This window comes from Stegodyphus dumicola, chromosome 4 (assembly GCF_044657685.1).
Source record: "Stegodyphus dumicola isolate Sdum_Otavi_A_Nest chromosome 4, ASM4465768v1".
Classification (NCBI taxonomy): Eukaryota; Metazoa; Arthropoda; class Arachnida; order Araneae; family Eresidae; genus Stegodyphus; species Stegodyphus dumicola.
The window spans coordinates 105,200,462-105,222,422 of NC_140771.1; the positions used below are offsets into that span (position 1 = coordinate 105,200,462).

The following is a 21,961-nucleotide window of genomic DNA, read 5'->3' on the forward strand; positions in this document are numbered from 1 at the left end:
ATCAAATTTGTTATTATTTTTTTATATGTTGGATTGCTCTGTTTACTTGTTTTGTTTCTTTTAACTCGGTCTGCTTAAACAGAAAGTAATTTTATTAGATTTTTAAGCCTCTTTTAGCTTGTTTATGATATTAATGCTATAATTTTGAAATTTTTTATTCCGCCCGTATATAGTTTTAAAATTCCATATGTTATTATTTTTCTTATGCCTGTATTTCTTGTATTTACATTTTTTTGTTTCGTTTTTATTCATCAATATTACATTATAGTAACGCCATTCAAAGATCCCATGCAAGACAGGGCGCAAAGAAATTTTCGAGACTGCTCGCTCCTAAATGCCTCCTGTTTCTATAATTCTACATGCTGAAATGTGAAACTCATAACAAAAAGAATATCTGAAGTCAAATAAATTCCCGGTGAAGTAAAAAAATTAAAATAAAGACACATTATGTTTTAAAAGTATATTACACGAATATTAAGTTAGAGTAATGCAATTCGGAGATTCCAAGTTTCATTCTGAGAGAGGGCGAAAAGAGTTTTTCAGTTTTGCTCAGTCCTAAATTTCTCGTATTTCTACAACTGCTAAAATCATACGTTTAAAACATGTATTAACTAACTTAAAATTCAAAATGCCCTCTTAAAAAGTATTATTTACTTTCTTCTGCTAACGATAAAATTTACTTTATACTTTTTCTAAAATCACCAGGTGAAAGCAAATGGTACAGATATTTATATAAATCTGTAAGATGCAAAACAGTCTAAAACACCGAACTGTTAAAAGAAAAACATCTTATAATATGAGCTAGTGGAGGAGGAATGGATAATGCATATAGTTTAAGAATATGTAAATGAGAACCGCTGGTGAACATACGAAAATTGCTTTTCGAACTTATTTTGAATCTGAAAGAAACAGTAAACTTTAGATACAGATTTTAGAACAGAAGACAGAGCGAAAAAATACGCAGATGAGGCTTATTTTAGACATTTCTACTAAATTTAAAATTGTTTTATCTAAAATAAACTGAATGTCATAAAAATGTATAATTAGTTATTAATTTTTCTTTCCTTTTTTGAAACAAAATTTAATTCATCTAATTGAATGGGTGTTTGAGAAAGCATTTTTATCTGTAACTGAAAGATGCAGAAAATAAAATTCAAAGACTAATCAGCAAGACATCAAAGAACTGAAAACCGTTGCTTTTTATATTCATGCTGATTTTATTGCTTACTAATTTGTGTTTCATTCGACTTCAATTCAAATAATTCAACATCATCAAATCGCACTAATCATTTATTTGGCAAAGCTAATTTCCTTTAGATCAAATAAAAAATTGCAGTTGCTTACCGGAAAATACAATCAAAGCAAATGTTTTTATTTTTAAATAAAAATAAATAAGGTATGTTGAACAAATAACTTTATTTAACCTCGTACTATATGAGCTTCTCCTTTCAATCTGTTGCATTAAAAGCTTTACTCTGATCTAATACTATATATTTCAAAGAAAGATACAATTATCAGACGATATAGATTTTAGAAATTTGAATCAAAATTAAACGCATTTTACGTAAGCACAACAACTACAACAAAAAGAGTTCATTCTTTCTTTCCAAGGCTCAGTTTAATGAAGTTCAACGTAGTTAAACATTAATTAGTTTATTAAATTAATTTTAATAAACTAATTATAGATTGAGATTTAAGTAAGTATTATATTATAGATTGAGATTTAAGCAGTAATTATGATATAGCTTTGCCGCACTGTTGACAAGGTGGTACTGCCCTATCCTCGAACTCGAGTTCGAAACTTGGAGAAAGTAAGGAAGTTTATAAGCGTATAATCCCTTTACGGAATGAGGGCACTTAAAACATTGCTGATCTGAAAATCTCCTGAGTAGCTAGTGGTAGAGAAAGAATGGTGAGAGATCCTGGGAATCCGTCCTCGGAGGAATTTTCCTTCAAAAATTCGACAACGTAGGCAAATTCGTTCGGTCACCTGTACGGTGTCAAGACCTAGGCTTACGACAGGAGTGTAACTCTTGTAGCTTGGCCAGAATGTAATTCGTGGATTTGATCTGAGGTAAGTAAGGTAAATCACGAAACGATATATATATTTATGTAGTTAGATGCACTAAATATTATGCAGATTCAAAATGTTTCTGTAAATTGTTTCACAGATATTATGTGGTTTCATGAAGCGTTTACACTAGGATGAGAATGCAGAATGAACAGATTCCAGCTGTTCAAAAAGTATCGCACTTGGTATGATATCAAATGGTACTTTTTGTATCATGAAAAAGAAATGTAAATAAACAGTAACAAAGATTATAATGTAAGAGGCAGTTCATACAGAAATATGTTTTATTTAGAGGTAAGTTTAAATTATAGAATCTAAAAGCTAAGATCATTCTTTGAGAGCTAGCTGTATGTCTCGACTTCATTCCATTGCCATCTCATTATTTCGAAAACGTAAGAAATATGAAAACATTAAAAAAGATGTTAACTTCCTGTTGCAAATAGCAATGAATACTTATGTAGCAAAGATGTGGAGTTTTATAGATTCCATTTTTCCCGATAACGTCAAGTTAAACATAAAATCATTGCTTAACCCAGAACAAGTATAAAAAATTCTCTGAAAGTTTATTGCGAATTCAATAAAATGCAGTAATATTTACTAAAATACGATGTCTGGTGACCGAGACAAAAATTATTTTTATTCGTTTCTAGGTCTGTGCAGAATGTAGATTTGAAAAAAAAATTAAATACAGAAAAGCGATATAAAACATTACTAAATATATTTCACAATATAAGACGTAAAGGCGGAAAAAACAGAAGTGGGGGAAGCAGAGGATAAAGAGGCTTTTGCAAAGCTAATATTCGTGAAAGCTTACCTGGACAATTTAAATTTTGACTCGACATTATCTATAAATCTCAAACTAATGATTACGATTTTCTTGTTTCTTTTCAATAACAGCTATCTTATTTTCAGTATTGTCACAGGCTGAAACATATGGTTACACCAACCTCTTAATTTTGGTTATAAGACAAGTACTAAATAATATTTGTAATTCAAAAGCACGTTATTATGATATTCACTTAATTTAAACTGACTTAATTAACATTTTTATCCTCTTTAACTTCTGTATGTCTTTTGTTCTGTAGTGTGTAAAAAATATGATGTTCGATTTTGAAATCTGAGTAACTGTGTAGGGTTGCTATTAATCTGGAAACTGACCTTACTAGACAAGTTAATGAGTTACCACTACGTCTTAAAACTGACAAATACAGGATAAGGTTTTGAAATAACCTTTTCATTTAGTCTGAACTCTGAAAATAAAAGGCACGGATTGTGCTGCAGACAAACCACCACTTGTGGCTATGTAAATTAAGCAGTAACAGTCGTTTAAATTCAAATTCGGGTAACGTAGTCTGTGACTACATATTCAGAAAAATAAGCTATAAGCTGGCACAATATTTTACCGGCGCATAGGTCTGAAACATCGGTTACTGAGAGAAAGCAGAAGCAAGAATAATCACTTTTAAATAGAGTTGGCGAGGATTTCTAACTGAGCGATAGTGCCAGAAACTGTCTCTCTCTAAGATTCAAAAACCCAGCTTATATTTTCACAAGCTAATTACATTCCGGTGATGAATGCGGGAGAAAAAAAGCTGTAGTAAAGATCAAAATCATAATAACTGGTTAATTAAATGAAGTAAGTTAAAACTGTTAACTGGAAAAGGCTACATATTTCTTTACAATTACACAATGGTCAGCGGAAATCGGAACTTATACCCGGAAGAAGACATTTGTTTTAGCAATTTGAAGAGCAATGCGTGGTTTGAAATAAAATTTACGTTTTGCATATGTGTAATACATAATGCATATTTATTTATTTATGCTATTCAAATAAGTAAATTCTCCATAAAATTTTTTAAAGAGCGTCTGTTCATGTTGTCATGAGAAAGCGCTAGGAGGTATTAACTTTTCCAACTCCACACTATAATGTCCTTTAAATGCACGAATAATGTTAGGATCTTCATAGCATTTTATTCACATTATTTTTTTTCTCTCTGCGCAAAATACTTTTGTTTTGATATTGAGGGTACCTTATAATGACTGTACTTTCTTGATTCTTATATATTCACTAACAGACTGCTATATTCATGTAAATGTAGAAGCTTTCAACAAGTTTTTAAGTCTTCTTTATACGTAACTTCTACGCTTAAGTGCATGAATTACTCATAAACACTCGTACATATACATATATTGAACATATTTCATATATGTATTGACATCTTATATTAGAAAAGGCAGAGAGAAAAAAAATGTGTGTGGCGTAAGCGCATACAGCAGATCAACATTTATTAATGTTTAACAATGTTTTTACCGGAAGCACTGTATACAGTGAAGTTTTTCTTTAATTTAATGAATTGATTTATTTTGTTAACTTTACTGCTCATTGTTCCGCAAAGTTTGAGTTATGTTATAAAATAAAACAATAAAATAATTGATCCTTTCTTTATTTAGTACTAGCGGAAATACCCGATGCCTGTTAAGTTAGGTTGAGAGTAATGTATTATTTTACTCATGACATCATTTAAAAATTTGTATAATAGCATATTACACGTCATAAAGAATATGATGCGTCAGTGTAATGCATAAAAAATGCCAATACAAAGTAATATTCAATAAATGTACCACAACTGACTTCGTAATCACAGAATCATATGGGATATTTACTCATATGACGTATAGAATTGCCATTTGGGTCAGCAAAAATAAAATTTAAAAAAAATCATTATTTTGAGCAAAAACTACGATTCATAGTCATACGTTTTTCAGTCTAATGCGATATGGAAATCATAAAAACCATAAAATACATAAAAATTTCAATAGAAAAATAAACTAATTCTCTCTCATTAAATCAGCAACAATAGCTCCTGATATATCACAGTTGCCATTGTTGCTGATGTCAGCATTGTTGCCACTCGGAAAAACGAGGGCTAAAATTAGCGTTTTAAGCGGTTTTAATTAATACTCTCTGATTTTAGCTTTTTTTTTTTTTTTTTTTTTTTTTGTGGACACCATTTTTTTCCAGGACCCAGAAAAGAAGTGTAGGAAGTTTGATGACGATAGCTGTAGTAGTGACTGACTTAATAGCGAACAAACAAAAACACAGACTTTCTTCTTTATATATATATATATAGATATAGATAATTTATTTATTATTTAATTTCGCTTAATTTTATCGCCAAGTCTCAAAATATATGTACAACTTCAAAGTTGGATTTATTCTCTAGTTGGGAATTCTCTCATTCTCATTACCATGAAATTCATAGCGTAGCGAGTTTCAGGCTTCCGCTTATTCGATTCGTTAGAGAGTCTGGAGCTTACTAGCATACCAGATTATTTGAATTAAACTTCACTGATGTTCAAAATTAAGAGAATTTTCACATTTGCTGGATTATCTCCAGAAATGATAATCACATTATAATGACATTTGGTATAGACGTAAGTTGGTATAATGCAAAAAGAATATGACAGACATCGTACATATGCATAATCGTGCGCTCCACTTACCGGCGAAGAAAGGTCTAAAATAGAGCTTGCAAGATCAACCAAAAAGAGGGCTAATAGAGAGTATGGTCTCTTTAACAGTCATACAGCTTTCATAATGGACTCTTCAATATAATACAACTCTCTTATATTGGAAATAAGGCAGTTTATGAGTCCCTATGGCTGTCGGTCCCACTTCTGTAGCAACCTGTTGTCGGGTCCTGGAAAGTTCTGGAAGTAGCAGTGTGAGTTGATATTGCTCTCATAAGAGATTCCCAAACGTATACAATAGGATTTCGGCCTGGAGATATAGCTGACCAATCTATCCGACTAATATCTTTCCCTTGGAGAAAATCATCTGCAAGATTAGCTCTATACGTAGGAGAGTAATTAACTATAAAAATGAACTAAGGGCCAATCGCTCCCCTTAAGATTTCTAAGATCTCGCTTGTTTGCAAGAAGATATGCGTTTTGCTTCCCACTTAATTCTGCGTACAAGAGAGCCCGTTTAGTGTGATGAAGAGGCCATCCACTTCAAGTACGAATTTCCTGTACGAAATTCTTGTTGTGAGGGCTGTATGGCTGTTAAATCCCTATTATTCACTTTTTTTGTTCGATCTTGCTATTTCTGTTTTAGACCTTCCTGAACCGAAGAGCCGTTTCACTATAATGCATATACATCATGAACTGTTGCATGGTAAACTTCTTATATTATATCAGCTTACGTCCGTATCAAATTTCAGTGCAATCTGTCCATTAGTTCTGGAGATAATCAACCAAGTATGAAAATTCTCTTAATTTTCAACACAAGTATATCTGTTCTGCAGTTCGCAATATCCTTTTAGAAGACGTTATTTTATCTGAATCACTGAATATCTGCACCATTGTCCCTTCTTTATTTTTCTTATGCTTTACCTTTGACCTATTGGTTTTATTTCATTTTACTGTCTTATGTTTTCGTTTCTTAATTTTTTAAAAGTGTCTGTCTTACAGTGGTTTTAATGGATGGTATTTGATTTTCTTCTTTTTTCAATCAAGTATCTTCATGGTTAAAATAAAATAAGTTCTGGTTAGGATTCTTAATTTAGTATATATTCTTCACTAAATAACTGCAAGTGAGTTCTTTAATTGACCTCTATACTTATTCGTGATTCAAATTCGGTCACAAATGTAAACATTTATAATTAAGTTACTATATCAGGTTCAATGTTTCTTCTAACTTTCTTCGGAAACATACAATGACCTGACTAGAACAGAGAGCTTACTAAAGCTATGTTCACTAATTGTAGTAAGTGGACAGGATACAGACGAAGGGTATACAAAACCCTTTATTTTTTTCTTTATATACAATGACTTCCGTACTTCGGAATACAATGACCCTCCACTCGGGGTCTAACTTAAAAGATATCAAAATAAAACTAAACTCTAATTTAACTTTAGAATAAGATTGGCCTTATAATAACAGAAAGCGTATGTAGCACAGAGACTGTGAACACTACAATACGTTTAATTTATCAAGAGGATTAAAACCTCTGGCCTGGAAGGCAAAGTAGCAACTGCGTAACTTCTAAGGTAAGCGGCCTGCTTCGAACTCACGGCTTCCTCTCTTCTGCTTGGCAAAAAGGCCACACTTAAATACTTGGCGTTCGCCAGACAACTTTGCATAAACTCCTTCACGCTTATAATTCTGGCCGGAAGTAGAAAATAAGAAGTGATAGTAAAGATTTAAAATAAAATAAACGTTAGTAAAACTTAAGATCCTTACAACTATTGCTTTATTACTATTGTTTTAAGGCAATTTACGAAATTTTTCTGATAATGTCTTGTTTTCAACACACTGCATTTTATTCGCGAAATCAGAAATATATTTAAATAATGATTATAACTCATTTAAAATCTTTAAATATATAAACACCTCAATTACAGTAAGTTATTACTATGAACCTCGTACAAAATTAAGATATACTGGTAAGTACAAATCTGTACTGTACGAAAGCAATTTGTAAAATTCGTCATCAGAACTTAACAAGAATTTTGCAAAGCTCTTAACGCTTTCTTGCGTGCTTCGCAAAGTAAGTGATAAAATGACATTTCGGTGAGTTCTACGCACAAATCCAATTGTTCTTTTGCCCAAAAGTATGTACTTTTATTGAAGAAATAATAATAATAATAAAAAAAAAAAAACAGAAATTTTAAGGCTATAGAACTGTGCCTTTACTTTAAATTCAGCTGCGGCTCCTCTTCCAGAAACTAAACTTCAGTTTTCATCCATAATAATCCTTTTCAATCCTAATCCTTTAAATTTGCCGAATTTTAAAGCGCGAGGAGATACGACTAATTAAACTGAAGATTTCAGAACACAACTTTTTTCTGTTATCACATTGTGTTACAGCATCAAATCAGAAAACATTTCTGTAGTTGCCAGATATTTTACGGAATATGTACGAGAGACGGGTACTTCCCCCCCCCCACACACACACACTTGCTTTCTTTGAAGAACGCAACGAAAGGGAAGACTAAGAAAGTAGCTCTTTTTTTCATCCCTCAACATCCAGCCATAAACAATGGAGTTCAAATAAAAAACACATGGCCGATTTCGAGAATGTCTAATCATACTTACGCCACACAGCAGAGTTTCTGCTTAACTACATAAAAAGAAAAAGATTGTTTTCATCCCGTATATCACACGCACGTCTACATGTAGTGTATATGTGTTTATATCATCTCTGACTCACAGACGTTAGCTATCAAATAAATAGTTTTGCCTCGACTGATACGACGAAATCAGAAGGATAAGTATCAGAAAGATAACGGTACCTTCATCTAAACACGCAGCTGATGCCAGGAAAAGCAGATGGTCACTTTTATGTAGGAAAAGGTTTGCATATTGTTAGCCTGATTTTATGTTTATACTAAAAAGGTTTATACTAATACTTACACAAATCTGTGGTAATAAACAAAACAATATAACTACCAAAAATGTTCGGAAGGCATCGAAAAAAGTATTTGTGTTGCAATACGTCATCGTTATCTGTATGTAAGCGTTAACGTTGTCCAGTAAATGTCATAAAGTTCAGAACAAAAGTGTACTGTTATTTTATTACAGAAATATAAATAATTAAATATTAAATTCCAGATTTAAGAACAGATAAATTAATAATTTTTTTAAGCAATAAACAGTCTGAAATTTTTATGCAATTTGTATGCAGAATGCGCACGTAGACACGCATGACTAGTGTGATCTAATTCATGATTAGAGTCGTTATAAAAGATTATGCATTATAAGCGATTATGCATAATCATATAAGAGATTATGTATAGTCATATAATAGATTATGCAATTCTCCTCGACAAAGAAAATTTAGGCTCCCGCATACATTATCTGCATATGTACCTCTCATGAAAACCTCCCGTAGGCGACAACCTCTGAAGTACCAGCATTTCTTAGGAAATAAATAAATATCCGAATTGAGCTTTACCTCTGTAAGGCAACCACATCCATAGAACACTAAAACCGTCTGGAACCATGGGGAGAACCATCTTTACGTTTCACTGTATGTATATTTATATAATACTTTTGTGATGATGCGACGAAGATAGAAGATATGACCAATCAATTAGCAGTTTTTCTTTGATAATAAGCATTCGTATATTTTCTTGGAACAATCTTTTTATTTTAGAGACACAACGTTTAATTTGCTGAGTCAACTAAGTTAAATGGATAATTCCATAACTAAGAAGACGATTAAAGATACTAAAATTTAAATTAAATTTTGTCTTACATATATGCACATGCATGACAGCTATATACATTTATAGAGGCAATATTATTACAAGCATTCAAAAATCATTAACACAAAAACACTGAAAATGTAACTAGTTAGCTTGCACATTTATGGTGAATTTTAAAATACTAAGTATAATTATTTATAATATTCAAAAGCATTTACTTATTATCAGATTAAATATTTTTCTAGAATTAAAAATTCAAGAACATTTTTCTTTGCTCATGAGGAAGGCAGGTATTGCTGTCGTCCCTTGGAATCACTTTAAAATTCCAAATAGTAAAACAGAATCTGAACATGACACATTATTATAAAATCATTATGAATCAATAAATCAAATCCAATTTATGAGTGCTTAAAATAAGCAAGGTTTCTTAGTTACGTTATAGATTGATAATTTTTAATTTAAGAGGTAAATATGAGTTTTTTTACGTACAATGTAAAAGCAAGTCATGCTCACAAAAAGTTCGGTTTATCAGCAAGATGAGACCGCATCAAGCAGATCGAATGGTTATCTGAAGCCAAATATTAAAATAAAAGTCAGGTGTAAAACTTATTAACATAAAGTAGTAAAATATTTACTTAACATAACTTCATTGTTATTAGCATATATTATTTATTCAAAGGTGAAAAATTATCACATGAAATAAAATCTTCTGCCTCTTCAAAAATATTACAAATGGCTTAAGATTATAGTGAAGCATTATACTAGTAATACCTCCATTTTCAAAGAAATTGAAATTTTGGTTAAAATTTGTTCTATTACCCACACACTTATCTTTATTCAAGAATAGGTTTTTTTTAGTATCTTATGAAGGATATTCAACTTATAATCAGAACAGACACTAATGTCAATGTAAAATTTAAAATTATGCAAAAAGGCAACATTTGATTGGCGTATATTATCAATAAAACTGTATCGATTTTAATATTTCTATCGATATTAATTTAATTTCAAATCGAATTTCTTATTTGCTACATCTCATTAAGCAATTTTACAAACATATATCAAATAATAAACATAAATATTTCTGGAATATAGATACAAATATTTGTGCAGGCAAGAAAATATAAAGCCTTGTAATATTTCAAGAAATTATCAATACAAGAAATAAATGTAGAATTCTAATATACTTTAAAGAAACAACTTATTATCAATATACGTGTCACTGCTTCCGCCATAAAATGAATCTACACTCAGACGCACGAGGAAATTTTAATTTTAGTGATACAAAACTTCATATCTTAGAATTTGTTTTATAGAATTATCCTGTATTTATTAATTTTTATGCTTTGAATTTACTTAATTTAACTTACAACTAGCATAGCAAATTTCTTATTTAATTAATTATTCACCTGAAATTTACAAAAAACTATTTCAATATAGCATTTTCCCTGCTTCATTTTGTAAACTTATAATAATTTTTAACTACCATTCTAATTTTTTCAGATTGTAATTTAGAATTAAGCATCTATAGCAACTCACCTAATAATTTCTGGCAATGAAGTTAAAAATAGTAATACTTTTGCCAAAATATTCTGTTTTTATTATTGTTAATTTTCAAATGTAATTTATTATCATATATAATTTTTTAACTTTTAACTTTAATTTCACCAACTGCTACGAAGCCCGTGGTTAATATGAAGTCATTAGAATAGGCAATATTTATTAATAAATGTAAAATGTATCCGATAATTGTAGATTTCAATTTCACGAAAATATAAAACTAAAAAGAAGAAAAAAAAATGGAAAGATATGTAACGTAAGTCTATAAAAATATGTAATGTTTTTAATTAGATATATCACAAATGAAATGCATTTTTATTTAAATCAAACAAATTCAAAAGTAAAAAAAAGTTTAGTTTGTTAATTAATAACAGATAGATTAGATATGAAAGAATAATATTTTACATTTTTCCGAATGGCAACAGACTCAAATGAAAAGTGAAAGAACACAAAATCGTGTTTCGAGACTTATAACACTTTTAGTTTAAGAAGTCTTTACTAATTAAAAATAATAGCTCAGATTTGAAAATAGTCATTCAAATTACTTCATTCTTCTGGAAGAATAAAATTAAAACTAACAATTAAAATTATTTCAGAAAACACATACACTATTTACAACAATAAGAAATATAATGACTAATCCGTAATTATTACAATTATTCAATCCGTAATTATTACAATAATTACGTATGACCTTGTAGTTTATAAATATTAATCATATCTAAATTTTAAAGGAATGCTATTGTTTCTCATTCCTTTTTTCTGCTATACAAGTCAAGAATTATCTACTAAGATTACAGTTATTTTTACCTATGAACAGCGTACTTAAATTAACAAATAACATACTTTCATGATTAGAAATAAATTATTGGTACTTTTGACTTACTGATTGAGAAATCTCTAAATGTATACATTTATTAATTTCTGTTATATTTAATAACTCTTAAGTATATAAATATTTAACAAATTCTAGTCATTATTTTCAACACATTTTTACAAAAGTCGTTATCAAAGATACCACTTTTTATTTACGAAGTTAAAAGAACTATTGACAATTTATTGAAAATTATTTTGGAAGTTTCTCTTCTGAAATATAAAGCTCTTCAGCTTGCTTGCTTTAATTATGGCAGCTGAATAACCAAAAAGATGTTTCATTCTGATGAATCAACACTTTTATGAGTATCATTACAACAAATAAGAGAGATCTTCTATTTTATTAATATTCAAAGAATGCTATAATATTTGCCTTCTTTGTGACCATTTGTTTAAATTTAAGTGAATTTATGAAATAAAATATACACCCAAAGAGGCGTTTTTTAAGGTTTTTTAAGGCTTTTTAAGGCCCTTATTTATTAAATATCATGTTCTTAGTACTTAAACCATAAAATTCAGTTCAATAGCAATATCGCAAAATAATTTTAAAATGAGCATACCCTTTAGAATTTCTAATACACAGTCTGGCGCGCTGAAGATAAAAAGGTTTTTTTTCCCCCGTACAGTGTTAGTTACCATTGCTCGCTTTTAAATCGTTGAGTTTGTTAATCAAAAATTCATTAAAGTTTTACAATATATGAAATAGGTAATGAAACAAATTCCAAATTTGGGCTTTCAGATGCCCATATTAGGGTGGAAACGTACGTTATTCCGAATTTGATGGCTCTAGGTTAAAGTGACCACACGTCCCAATTTTGGCGGGACAGTCCCGATTTTTGGAGGACTGTCCCGCGTCACGCAGATTTTTAAAAATGTCCCGCTTTTTAGAAAAATTATCATTTCTTATTTTAAATGTACTGTAAAAATATATTACCTATTATTTATTAATTATTATAGTAAATATAAATAAATAAAAAATATATAAATAAAAAAACACATAAAATGCATGCAGAGTAAACTAAATTAGGCGATATAACGAGTTAGATTTTCCCGGTTGTGTTCGATCATTGTCGTTACATCTCATCAAGGAATATGTATTGTTAACGGAGGAGCAGCTAGCATTAGCTGAAGGGCTATTTGCTTTCCACACCATAAACCACAATCAAAGTTTCAAGTGATTGTACGTCGCAAGTGATCAAAACATTGTACGACAAAACATTTGCATGTGCAAGGACAAAAACCGAAGCAATTATTTGTAATGTTTTTTCACTATATTCGTTTTCACAACTGCAGAAAGAATTAGATTTAAATGCACATTTATATCCATATATTATGATGCTTCCAACCACAAATATTTAAAATTATTTCCCATGATTGTTAGACTTTTTGATCTAGAAACAGGAATTAGAAGATTAGATTTTATTTTATTGCCAGGTAAAATTTCATAAATAATTTTTGATTCAATACGGACTATTTTAAAAAAAATTGAACAATAAAATTATTGCCTATTGTGAGGATAACACTAACGAAAATTTTGGTGGAAAAGCTAGAAAGAGGCATCAGTAAAGTTATTACGAAACTTAACGAACATTTGAACCAAAAAATTATTGGAGTAGGTTGTGCAGCGCACATTCTACATAATACTATTCAAACAGCATCTGACTTACTTCCAGTGGATCTTGAAAATATTATTATTGCAAAATTTTATTCGTATTTTTATATATATATTGTGCGTGTTGAAAGTTTGAAGGATTTATGTGAAAGCGCAGAAATCATATATAAAAGAATTGGGTGACATTAAAAAGGGAGATTTTATTGGAATATGTGGAAAAATCTTTTTAATGTATTAATAACCATTTTCCGATATCTTTTTGATAAGGTGTCATTGGTAAAAAGATATGTTACTGAAGAAAAAAAATTAAATGTTGGTTGTCTGCAAATGTGGAAACAGACAAAAAAATAGGCGAAGTTATTCCTCTATTTTATACAGTAATATAATAATTCCTTATGAAAATATTTTGAAAATTGTAGAACACGCACTCTCCCTTCCAGGAACAAATGCAGCAACAAGACGTGTTTTTTCTAGTATCAATAAAATATGGACAATTGAAAAAAACGCAGTTGAACGTTAAAACTTTAGAATCTGTATTAAGGTAAAATATAATTTCATCAATTCATTTGAGGAATTTTACCACATTTTAATAAATCATCCGAATCTATTTCAAAGTATTCACTCGAATAAAAAGTAGGACTGTGAAAGAAAATCATAATTTTTAAATAAAATTTTAAATTAATTAAAAAGCATAGTATTCAAATTATAGTTTTCTACAAATATTTTTATAGTTACCAATAGTTAATAATAAATATATTTCTGTATATTTATAGACAAGTATATGAATGTATACAATAAAATATAGTCTTTTTTTTTAATTATTGATCTGCTTTCATAACTAAATTACAATTTTTCATTTTATTCCATTTGTCCCGCTTTTTCTCAATGAAAATGTACTCTAGATACCGTTGTTTATCACAATGCGAGAAACTTACATATATTTACGCAGATTCTTCATTATTTAATTTCTCTAAATATGATACAGGGCTTTAATATTTGGTGGCAACAATTTGAAACGTTAATCGACATTTATAGTGAACCAAGGCAAAATGCCAAAACGAAATCAATAGTCCTTCTAGGCAAATCGCCCCTTTGGACTAATAAAGTAAAGGAATGAATGATTGTTTAATGCTACTAAAAGATACACTCATTTGCAGACAATCATGTCTATTTTCAACAGACAATCCTTATCACTTCTTTAAATTTAAAAAAAATCAAAAACAATAATTTTAACAAATTGTTCAATTTTTTAGGGTATTAAATGGAATTAACTATCTAATATAGTTATTATTTAATATAATTAAATGAGTTTATAAAGTGGTATCTTTCAGTAAAACTATGTGCCTTAACTAGGAGAAATAAAAGAAACTGAACATTAAACTTGCATTCATAAATAATAAAAACAATAAAATGATAATAAATAAGTATTTAAGACTCGAAAGTTTTAATTATTTTTCAAAATTTACTCTCACTCCAAATCCATTCAGTTTAAAAAATTATAAGTTTCAAAACTAAAAAGAAATGACTCAAGGGAAAAAGTAACACATTTTTATTATATTATAGGGGAATCAAAATAAATAATTATATAACTTTTTTGGGAGGAATTTTTTTTATTTGCGTAAATGTAAACTAGTGCCTCGCATTCGTAAAACATAACAAAAAGAAATATATTTCTAAAAATTTTATAATCCCTTTTTAATATTTTGCAAAAAGGGAGAATTTTCTTTTCGTCTTTTCATTACTATTTTCTTAGATTATTTTATTTTACTTCTGCACTGTATTTTAACTTAAATAATTTACAATATAAAAATTCCAGCCTTTTAAAAATATTTCATCATTAAATATTGTGGGCGGATGCATACTTTACGTACCCGGCTCATTAAAGTAAATGGCGCTTTCTAATTTGAGAGATTGTTTCTATCATAAATTGCTTTTTTGATAGCATGCAGTATAATAGAGCTGCAGATTTCTATACTGATTGCGACTAAACCCATTCGAAAAGCCGGAAAATTTAGATAGTTGCGTTGTACTTTTCTGTGGGTGAAAGAGATATATACTATAATGCATGGAAGAGAATTTCATTTTTTTCGTTTATGCTTTTTTATCTCACCAAATAATTCATTTATTTCCATGAAGTAACACATAAAAGGCAGCCTTTCCACAAAAAAAAGAAAAAAAAAAAAAAAAAAATTAAACAATGGAATTACTCTTTTTTGCCTAAATGCACAAACCATTTGTATTTCAATAAAATAGAATATTAATTTTTATTTCTATAGATCCAAACTTAAAAAAAAATGTCGAAATAATAGCCTCCTTTTTTGTTTTTATTATACTATAATTTTTTTAAATACTGTTACCAATTAATAAATTTACTATTTTAATGAAAAAGTAATCTTTTGTTTCGAAAAGAATATTTTCGGCAGCTAAATCTTTTATTTTTATATCAACTATCTTTTTATATTATTTACATAAACAGTTTAAAATTCGTAAATAAATTAATATAAACTTAGTTTTATTCAATTTAGAACGGCAACGGTAAAAAAAGGCAGTCCAGATATCAGGAGTTCCAGATGATTGGAATCCGGTTAATGAAGTTCTACAACAAATAAAAGTTTTTACAAATTATTTTGCTTAAACTCTGGAATCCGGTTAATGAAGTTCTACTATAAATAGAAGTTTTTACAAATTATTTTGCTTAAACTCTAATTACAAGGAACTATATAATCCAAGGAATTTTGCTTTTCAGAATCGTAAGTGAATATATTTAAAATGGTAATCATTCCTTTCGAGTAAAAATGTGCTTGTGGTTAAAAGAGTGGTCTTCAAACTGCATTCTGAGGAACCCTGGAGTTCCATGTGATTCCTGTAAGTCAAAATTAAAATCTGAAAGAATTTTTTAATATAATATAAACAGCATAGTTAAATATCTAAAATGATTACTGAATATTTCTGTTATAGTTTTGTTGCATTAATAAATTATTATTCTACTAAATAAAGAATTAATTATTACTTTTATGTAGCTTTGTTCAAATTGCTCAATAAAAGATTAAAATACAGTTTATTTTAATTTATCAACAATATTTACATATTTTCAATGCTTTCATATTGGATATAATGCATTTACATACTGGAAAATGGTAGAGAATTTTTATTGAAGCGGGGGAACGGTTTAGGAATTCTCTGAATTTCAAGTGACACAGAACGTCCGCTTGATGGTACGAATCTTTCATATCAAAACGAAGGCACAGTACAATTCTACCAGCAAAAATGCAATGAGCTCTAGATTAAGTGCTAGAAAATTCTTTCCATGTTCACAACAGTTACATAATATTGCATTTGCATGACTTTTCTAACTTAACTCAATTTTTTTCCTTGCCGCCTTTCTTGAGCTCATTATTATGCAAAAGAATGACCTACATTTCTTGTAATTTTTCGCAAACAGCTCTAGGTTTCTCCGCATCAAAATTAAACATTTGGAACACAGGGGGCCAAATACTCACCGCTACTCACCTCATTGAGTGCATAAAAGATTTGCGTATTCGGAACGCTCCGTTATCTCCTCAGGCTCACGATCGCGCACGCTGCACACACTACACTGAAACACTCGAGTACTACGAAAAGCAGGGGGGCGGTAAAAAAAATACACACACACACACTTCACTTGGGTCGCAGACGAATTTTCTGAAGGGTTGACGCGCACGATCACAGCGCAACTTTTCCCGCCAGCCGAGACTAAGTCACAGACTGTCCGGCAGCGGCGTTGCGCGCAAGCGCAAGGTGATACGTTTTTGTTCGAAATAGGGTGTTTCGTATCCCCCGGAACAGGGGGTAGCAGAACGACCCCTTTTCAGATGACACGCGGGGGAGTAAGAAACTTATCGGGTGTTTAATTCCAAAAGATGTGAGGAAAACCACAAACGCAGACGACTCAAAAATTCCATAAAGTGGAGAGGAAGAAACTTGGTTGCGTTTTTTGAGGAAGAAGAGGTAGCAAAAAAAAAAAAAAAAAAAAATACATCTTACATGATCTCCTTTAATACCTTAACATTCGCAATCCTTTTACATAGTTTATCACGGTAAGTATTTCGATGAGAATGTTTAAAGGTTTCATTAAATTCTTTCAAGAACTGTTTATTGTATTCAATTAGCGGATTTCGTGCTATGGTTATTTAAAAAGTAATTGTCTGTCGAGGGAAATATTTGTAAGCGATGTAAGCACAGCTGCATCTTGAATAATTAAGTCTTTTCTTTGTTAAGTGCCTAAATCTCCACGAGAAGTTTATTTACAATGGATATCACAGTAATTTTATTCCATACAATTTGGTTCTGCAAATTTCGGCAGCTGATTTTAAATACAAGATTTTTCATTTTATATGTCTTATTTCTCAAGAGTTTAATTCTTTAACTGATAGGCCTATTAGCTTTAAATAACTTCAGGTATTAAACCGAAATACAAAGATCAAATTGTAATTTCTTTTAAATCTTAAACTTTTTATATTTTTAATAAAAAATGTTTTTTTAAAATTTTTTTTCAACTTTGGTAATAAATTTTTCAAGGTGTTAAACTGTAATCTTAAATTTTCATATGAAACATTTTTTCAGATTAATTTTTATCATGCTTGACTTAAAAAATTAACAGAAGCACACTTACAGTTAGCTGCTCTCATGTTTTTATTTATTTGTTTATTCATTTTAGTATTGACAACTGAATAACCCAACAGCCGACAATTGTAATCGCAACTATTGTATTAGTATTGATAATTGTATTCACAAGTGGATAACAAATATCATAGCACTGACCTATAGCTGTCTAATGTTTTTGAGAAGATATAAATGCGAAATACTTTCAAAACTGCTTCTTCTTTCACTGGAATTTCTGTCCAGAAAATAAATAAAAGTGCACAACTTTTCACAATGATAAAATATTCTTTATTTTTAAAGAATTAAAAAAAGTTCCGTTGTATTGGCTAAAAAATTGGCTATAAAAATTCAGTTGTAAGCTCCCGCGTATCACAAAGAATTAAATTAAACATTTTTTGGGGGGAGGGCAAAGAAAATTCGACACACTCGGGTTCGTCATCATTTGCGACACAAATTAGACTGGTGCCAAGGCGTTTTACAAGCTAGGCATTGTGTGCTGGCAATTATATTTTCTTGAAATAAACATACATTACTTAAATCTAGAAAAATCCCCTTCTTAAAGAAATTTATAATGGAAGAGAGATTAGAATAGATTTTTGTAATGGAAGAGAGATTTTAATGTTAAGCACAATTATTCATTTGTGTTTAACATCACATGTGAAATGAATTCACTTACAACAGCAATAAACCATGGGAAAAATTTACGTATGATAAGTTGTACGCAGAGAGAATTATTAAAGGAGATTAAAAGTACGATGTATTTTCTCTGCTTTCTCTTTCCTTCTCAAAGAACGCAATTAAGTTTCTTGTCTGCACTTATTTCGCATGCATAAGGACTGCATAAGAATCATTTACGTAAGACTTTATCAGTGATTTCCCGATAATTAAAGAAAGCAAGTTTTTTACATTATTTTTATTTAATAAAGAAATTTTTACACGTTTTTTTTTTTTTTTTTTTTTTTTTTAGATACAGCAGAATAATACAAGCTAAACTTACCAAGTCATGTGTGTTAATAATAGTTTCCTCCAACACCAATACACTTTTGTACGCGAATTTCCCAAAACTTTAATGCTTCAAAATTGGAAATGCTTTGGAATCGATAAGAAATATGTTTTTATAAATTTCACCTCACTTATGACGGCCTTCTCCTGTTTTAGGTGTTAATTTATGGAGAACTTAATGACAAATTGATTTTTTTCATATGCAGTTCTTCATGAATTCGTACAACGGACGCATGTTCTGGACATTTCTTGGACGTTTTTCAATCAGCGGAGGAGTTTCAACCTCTACTAAATTCTGAAACTATCTGAGTGTAGTGGTGCGAAATGAAGCTTCATTTCCATGTGCTAATTGTAGACATTGAATGCATTTAATTTTAATTTAATTTAGCCCCACTTTAAAATCATAGAAAATCTAAGCGCGATAATGCTCTTGACTCAACTTCATTTTCCTTTCTTTCAAAAATTTTCTACGTTTGCTAAATTGCAATTATTGCCACAAATTATCGTCTAAGGAAATAAAATAATTCAAATTTACATATCTAAAAAATAATTGCTTTTTGGCGCCTATTGTCTGCCACTCTCTAAAACATTTCAGTGTTACCAATGTATAAAGTTTAAGTTAGACTTTTACAAGTGCAATTGCACAAATGTTTACATTAATATAGATAATAATGCATATAGTGTGTTTTTAATATTTTTAAACTTTTTAGTGAGTTTTTAATATTTTTAACGAATTTTGCTCTAGAAATCATATATATGCATCATATATATAGTTGCGTTACTTTATGCACAGTAATTTTTCCAAATCTTTCTCTCTCACCAAGATAAAGAAAGTAGAAGTGGAATTGCTTTGTTTCAAAACTAGTCGTAATGGCTAACTAGGCGTAATTCATAATTAGGTTATTCGTGACTAAAATTTAGTAAGAAAAAAAATTCTAATCATAACATAAACCTTTTCATGCAAATAGAGTGAAGCTTCCCAAATATTACAAAGAAGGAATTATGTTGGAGTAAAATTTTATATATGTTATGTAGCAGGGATAGCCAAGCTTCAAGGCGATGGGAGCCTCATGATAGGTTTTATGAACTTTCGAAATCTGCAAGTCCAAATTTATATCGTTTCAAAAATAATAAGACGTTTGAATATAAAGAAACTTTTGAAGTAAATTAGTGAATATGTGATTGACATGATTACATATAAATATTAATAAATACATCTTATATATACTGTTTTGTGTTTAGAAAAGTTAAGTCCCAGGAAAATAAAAATTTGTAACTCTTGTACTAGGCAACTGAGCGTATTTTTCTTCAGGTAATAAAAACCAAATATTTTCTTCTGATTTCCTTTACACCTTTAAATTTATAATTATTGTTGTTTTATTTTAATAGAAGTAAAATGAAGCGGAAGCATATTCATTGGTCTACTATCACATAAAAAATTATTTAAAAGAAAATTGAGTGTTTTTTTTAACTCATGAGCAGTCTTTTAGAAAGGATAAATTAAATGATGCACGTCAACGCACACTGCAGAGAAACTGTTATTCCAGAGAGAATATTTATTTAAAAATAAGCTATTAAGTTGTTTAGTCTTTTGCTTGAAAAGTAATTTTATTTCGCCACACAATTAGCATAAGGACGAACATACTGAGATCATTCGAATATTAGGATCCTAACCGAAGAAATCGTTAAACATTTTTCCCAAAACTTCGGAAAATAACTACTTTTCCTGATGCCCCGTGTAGAAGAATGTACCCAAAAAGGGAACATGATTGCAATTTCAGTGGTATTTGAATAATCAGTATCTCTCATGATGGCTCTGACTGATACGGTATTTCAGCGTGGCATCCAGCGGAATCTGCCAGATTTTTTTAGTAATCAGTTCACTGCGCATCATTGAAAATTCTTGAAGTTATCTCTCGAATCGTCCCGATAATTTTAGACACGCATAACGAATCATCATTGAAAATTCTTGAAACTATCTCTCGAATTTTCCTGACAATTTTGGACATAGATAACGAAGTTCATGTTGCATCATTGAAAATTCCCGAAACCACCTCTTGAATCGTTACGATAATTCTGGACATACATAATCTATTGCTAATAAATCTAGTAGTTCATGCCGGGCTATACAAACGCTTCGTCAAGCACATATTTCATCTATCTACCAGCCGAACTCTTCAATCTAGTTGCTTAATTTTGAGATGTTTAAAAATCAAAACTAATGTTACAGAAAGAAAACATACCTGTCACTACTATAATGAATTTATTTCGGAAATAAATGCAGATGTAACATGAACTCGAAACTCTTCATATTTCTATTGACATGCATGCACAGATGTTCGTTCAAGAGGCCTTTTCTAACACGGCAGACGTCTGCGCAATGGTTTAGTTCCTACGCTCTTGCCAAATAAGTGTACGGATCCACCATATTCTAACTGTTGGACCCATAGAGGCGGTCATATGACTTATCTCGTCTTGAATTTCTAAATAAAATAACCCAGAAGGAAGTTTAAAATAAAATATTGCCAACCTAACGGTTACATAGTACAGCTTTCCATTGGGTTATCTAACCTGCGTACAGAAACTAAATCTCAAATGGAGTCTCTAGGCCAAGGGTTCTCAACCTTTGTGTCCCTGAGAGCACATTCTAGAATATCTGTTGGATGACGGGCACCGCTTACTTTTCAAGGTGAATTATAGTTGGATAGAGTTAAAAACACATGCATATAAAAAAAGAGATCGGTCGCATTTCGCTTTGTGATAGTATCTGTGTTGGACGCAATTTCCATTTCATTAAAAATGAGAAAACTTTAACATAGAAATTTATTGAAAACTAAGACATTTTTATTGTAATTGCACAGCGTCGGGAACACGTTAAACGATCGGCGGGAGCCATGGTACCCGCGGGCATAGAGTTGAGAACCCCTGCTCTAAGCAGAGGATACTTTAGAAAATAAAAGATCAGACTTTAAACGTTTACGTGAGCAAAA

At 30.1% G+C, this 21,961-nt stretch overlaps 1 protein-coding gene across 3 annotated transcripts in view; it reads right to left on the minus strand.

Moving 5' to 3' along the window:
* LOC118182799 (uncharacterized) overlaps nt 1–16,987 on the minus strand; it is a 623,155-nt gene extending 606,168 nt beyond the window's left edge. For 2 of the 3 annotated variants that reach the window (XM_085815295.1, XM_085815293.1), the window contains exon 1: nt 16,839–16,987. In XM_085815295.1, the coding sequence (XP_085671421.1) occupies nt 16,839–16,852 (14 nt within the window). In that variant the 5' untranslated portion in view covers nt 16,853–16,987. The remainder of the gene's footprint in view (nt 1–16,838) is intronic. The other variant, XM_085815294.1, reaches the window with a different exon arrangement.
* Between the last annotated feature and the right edge of the window lie 4,974 nt (nt 16,988–21,961).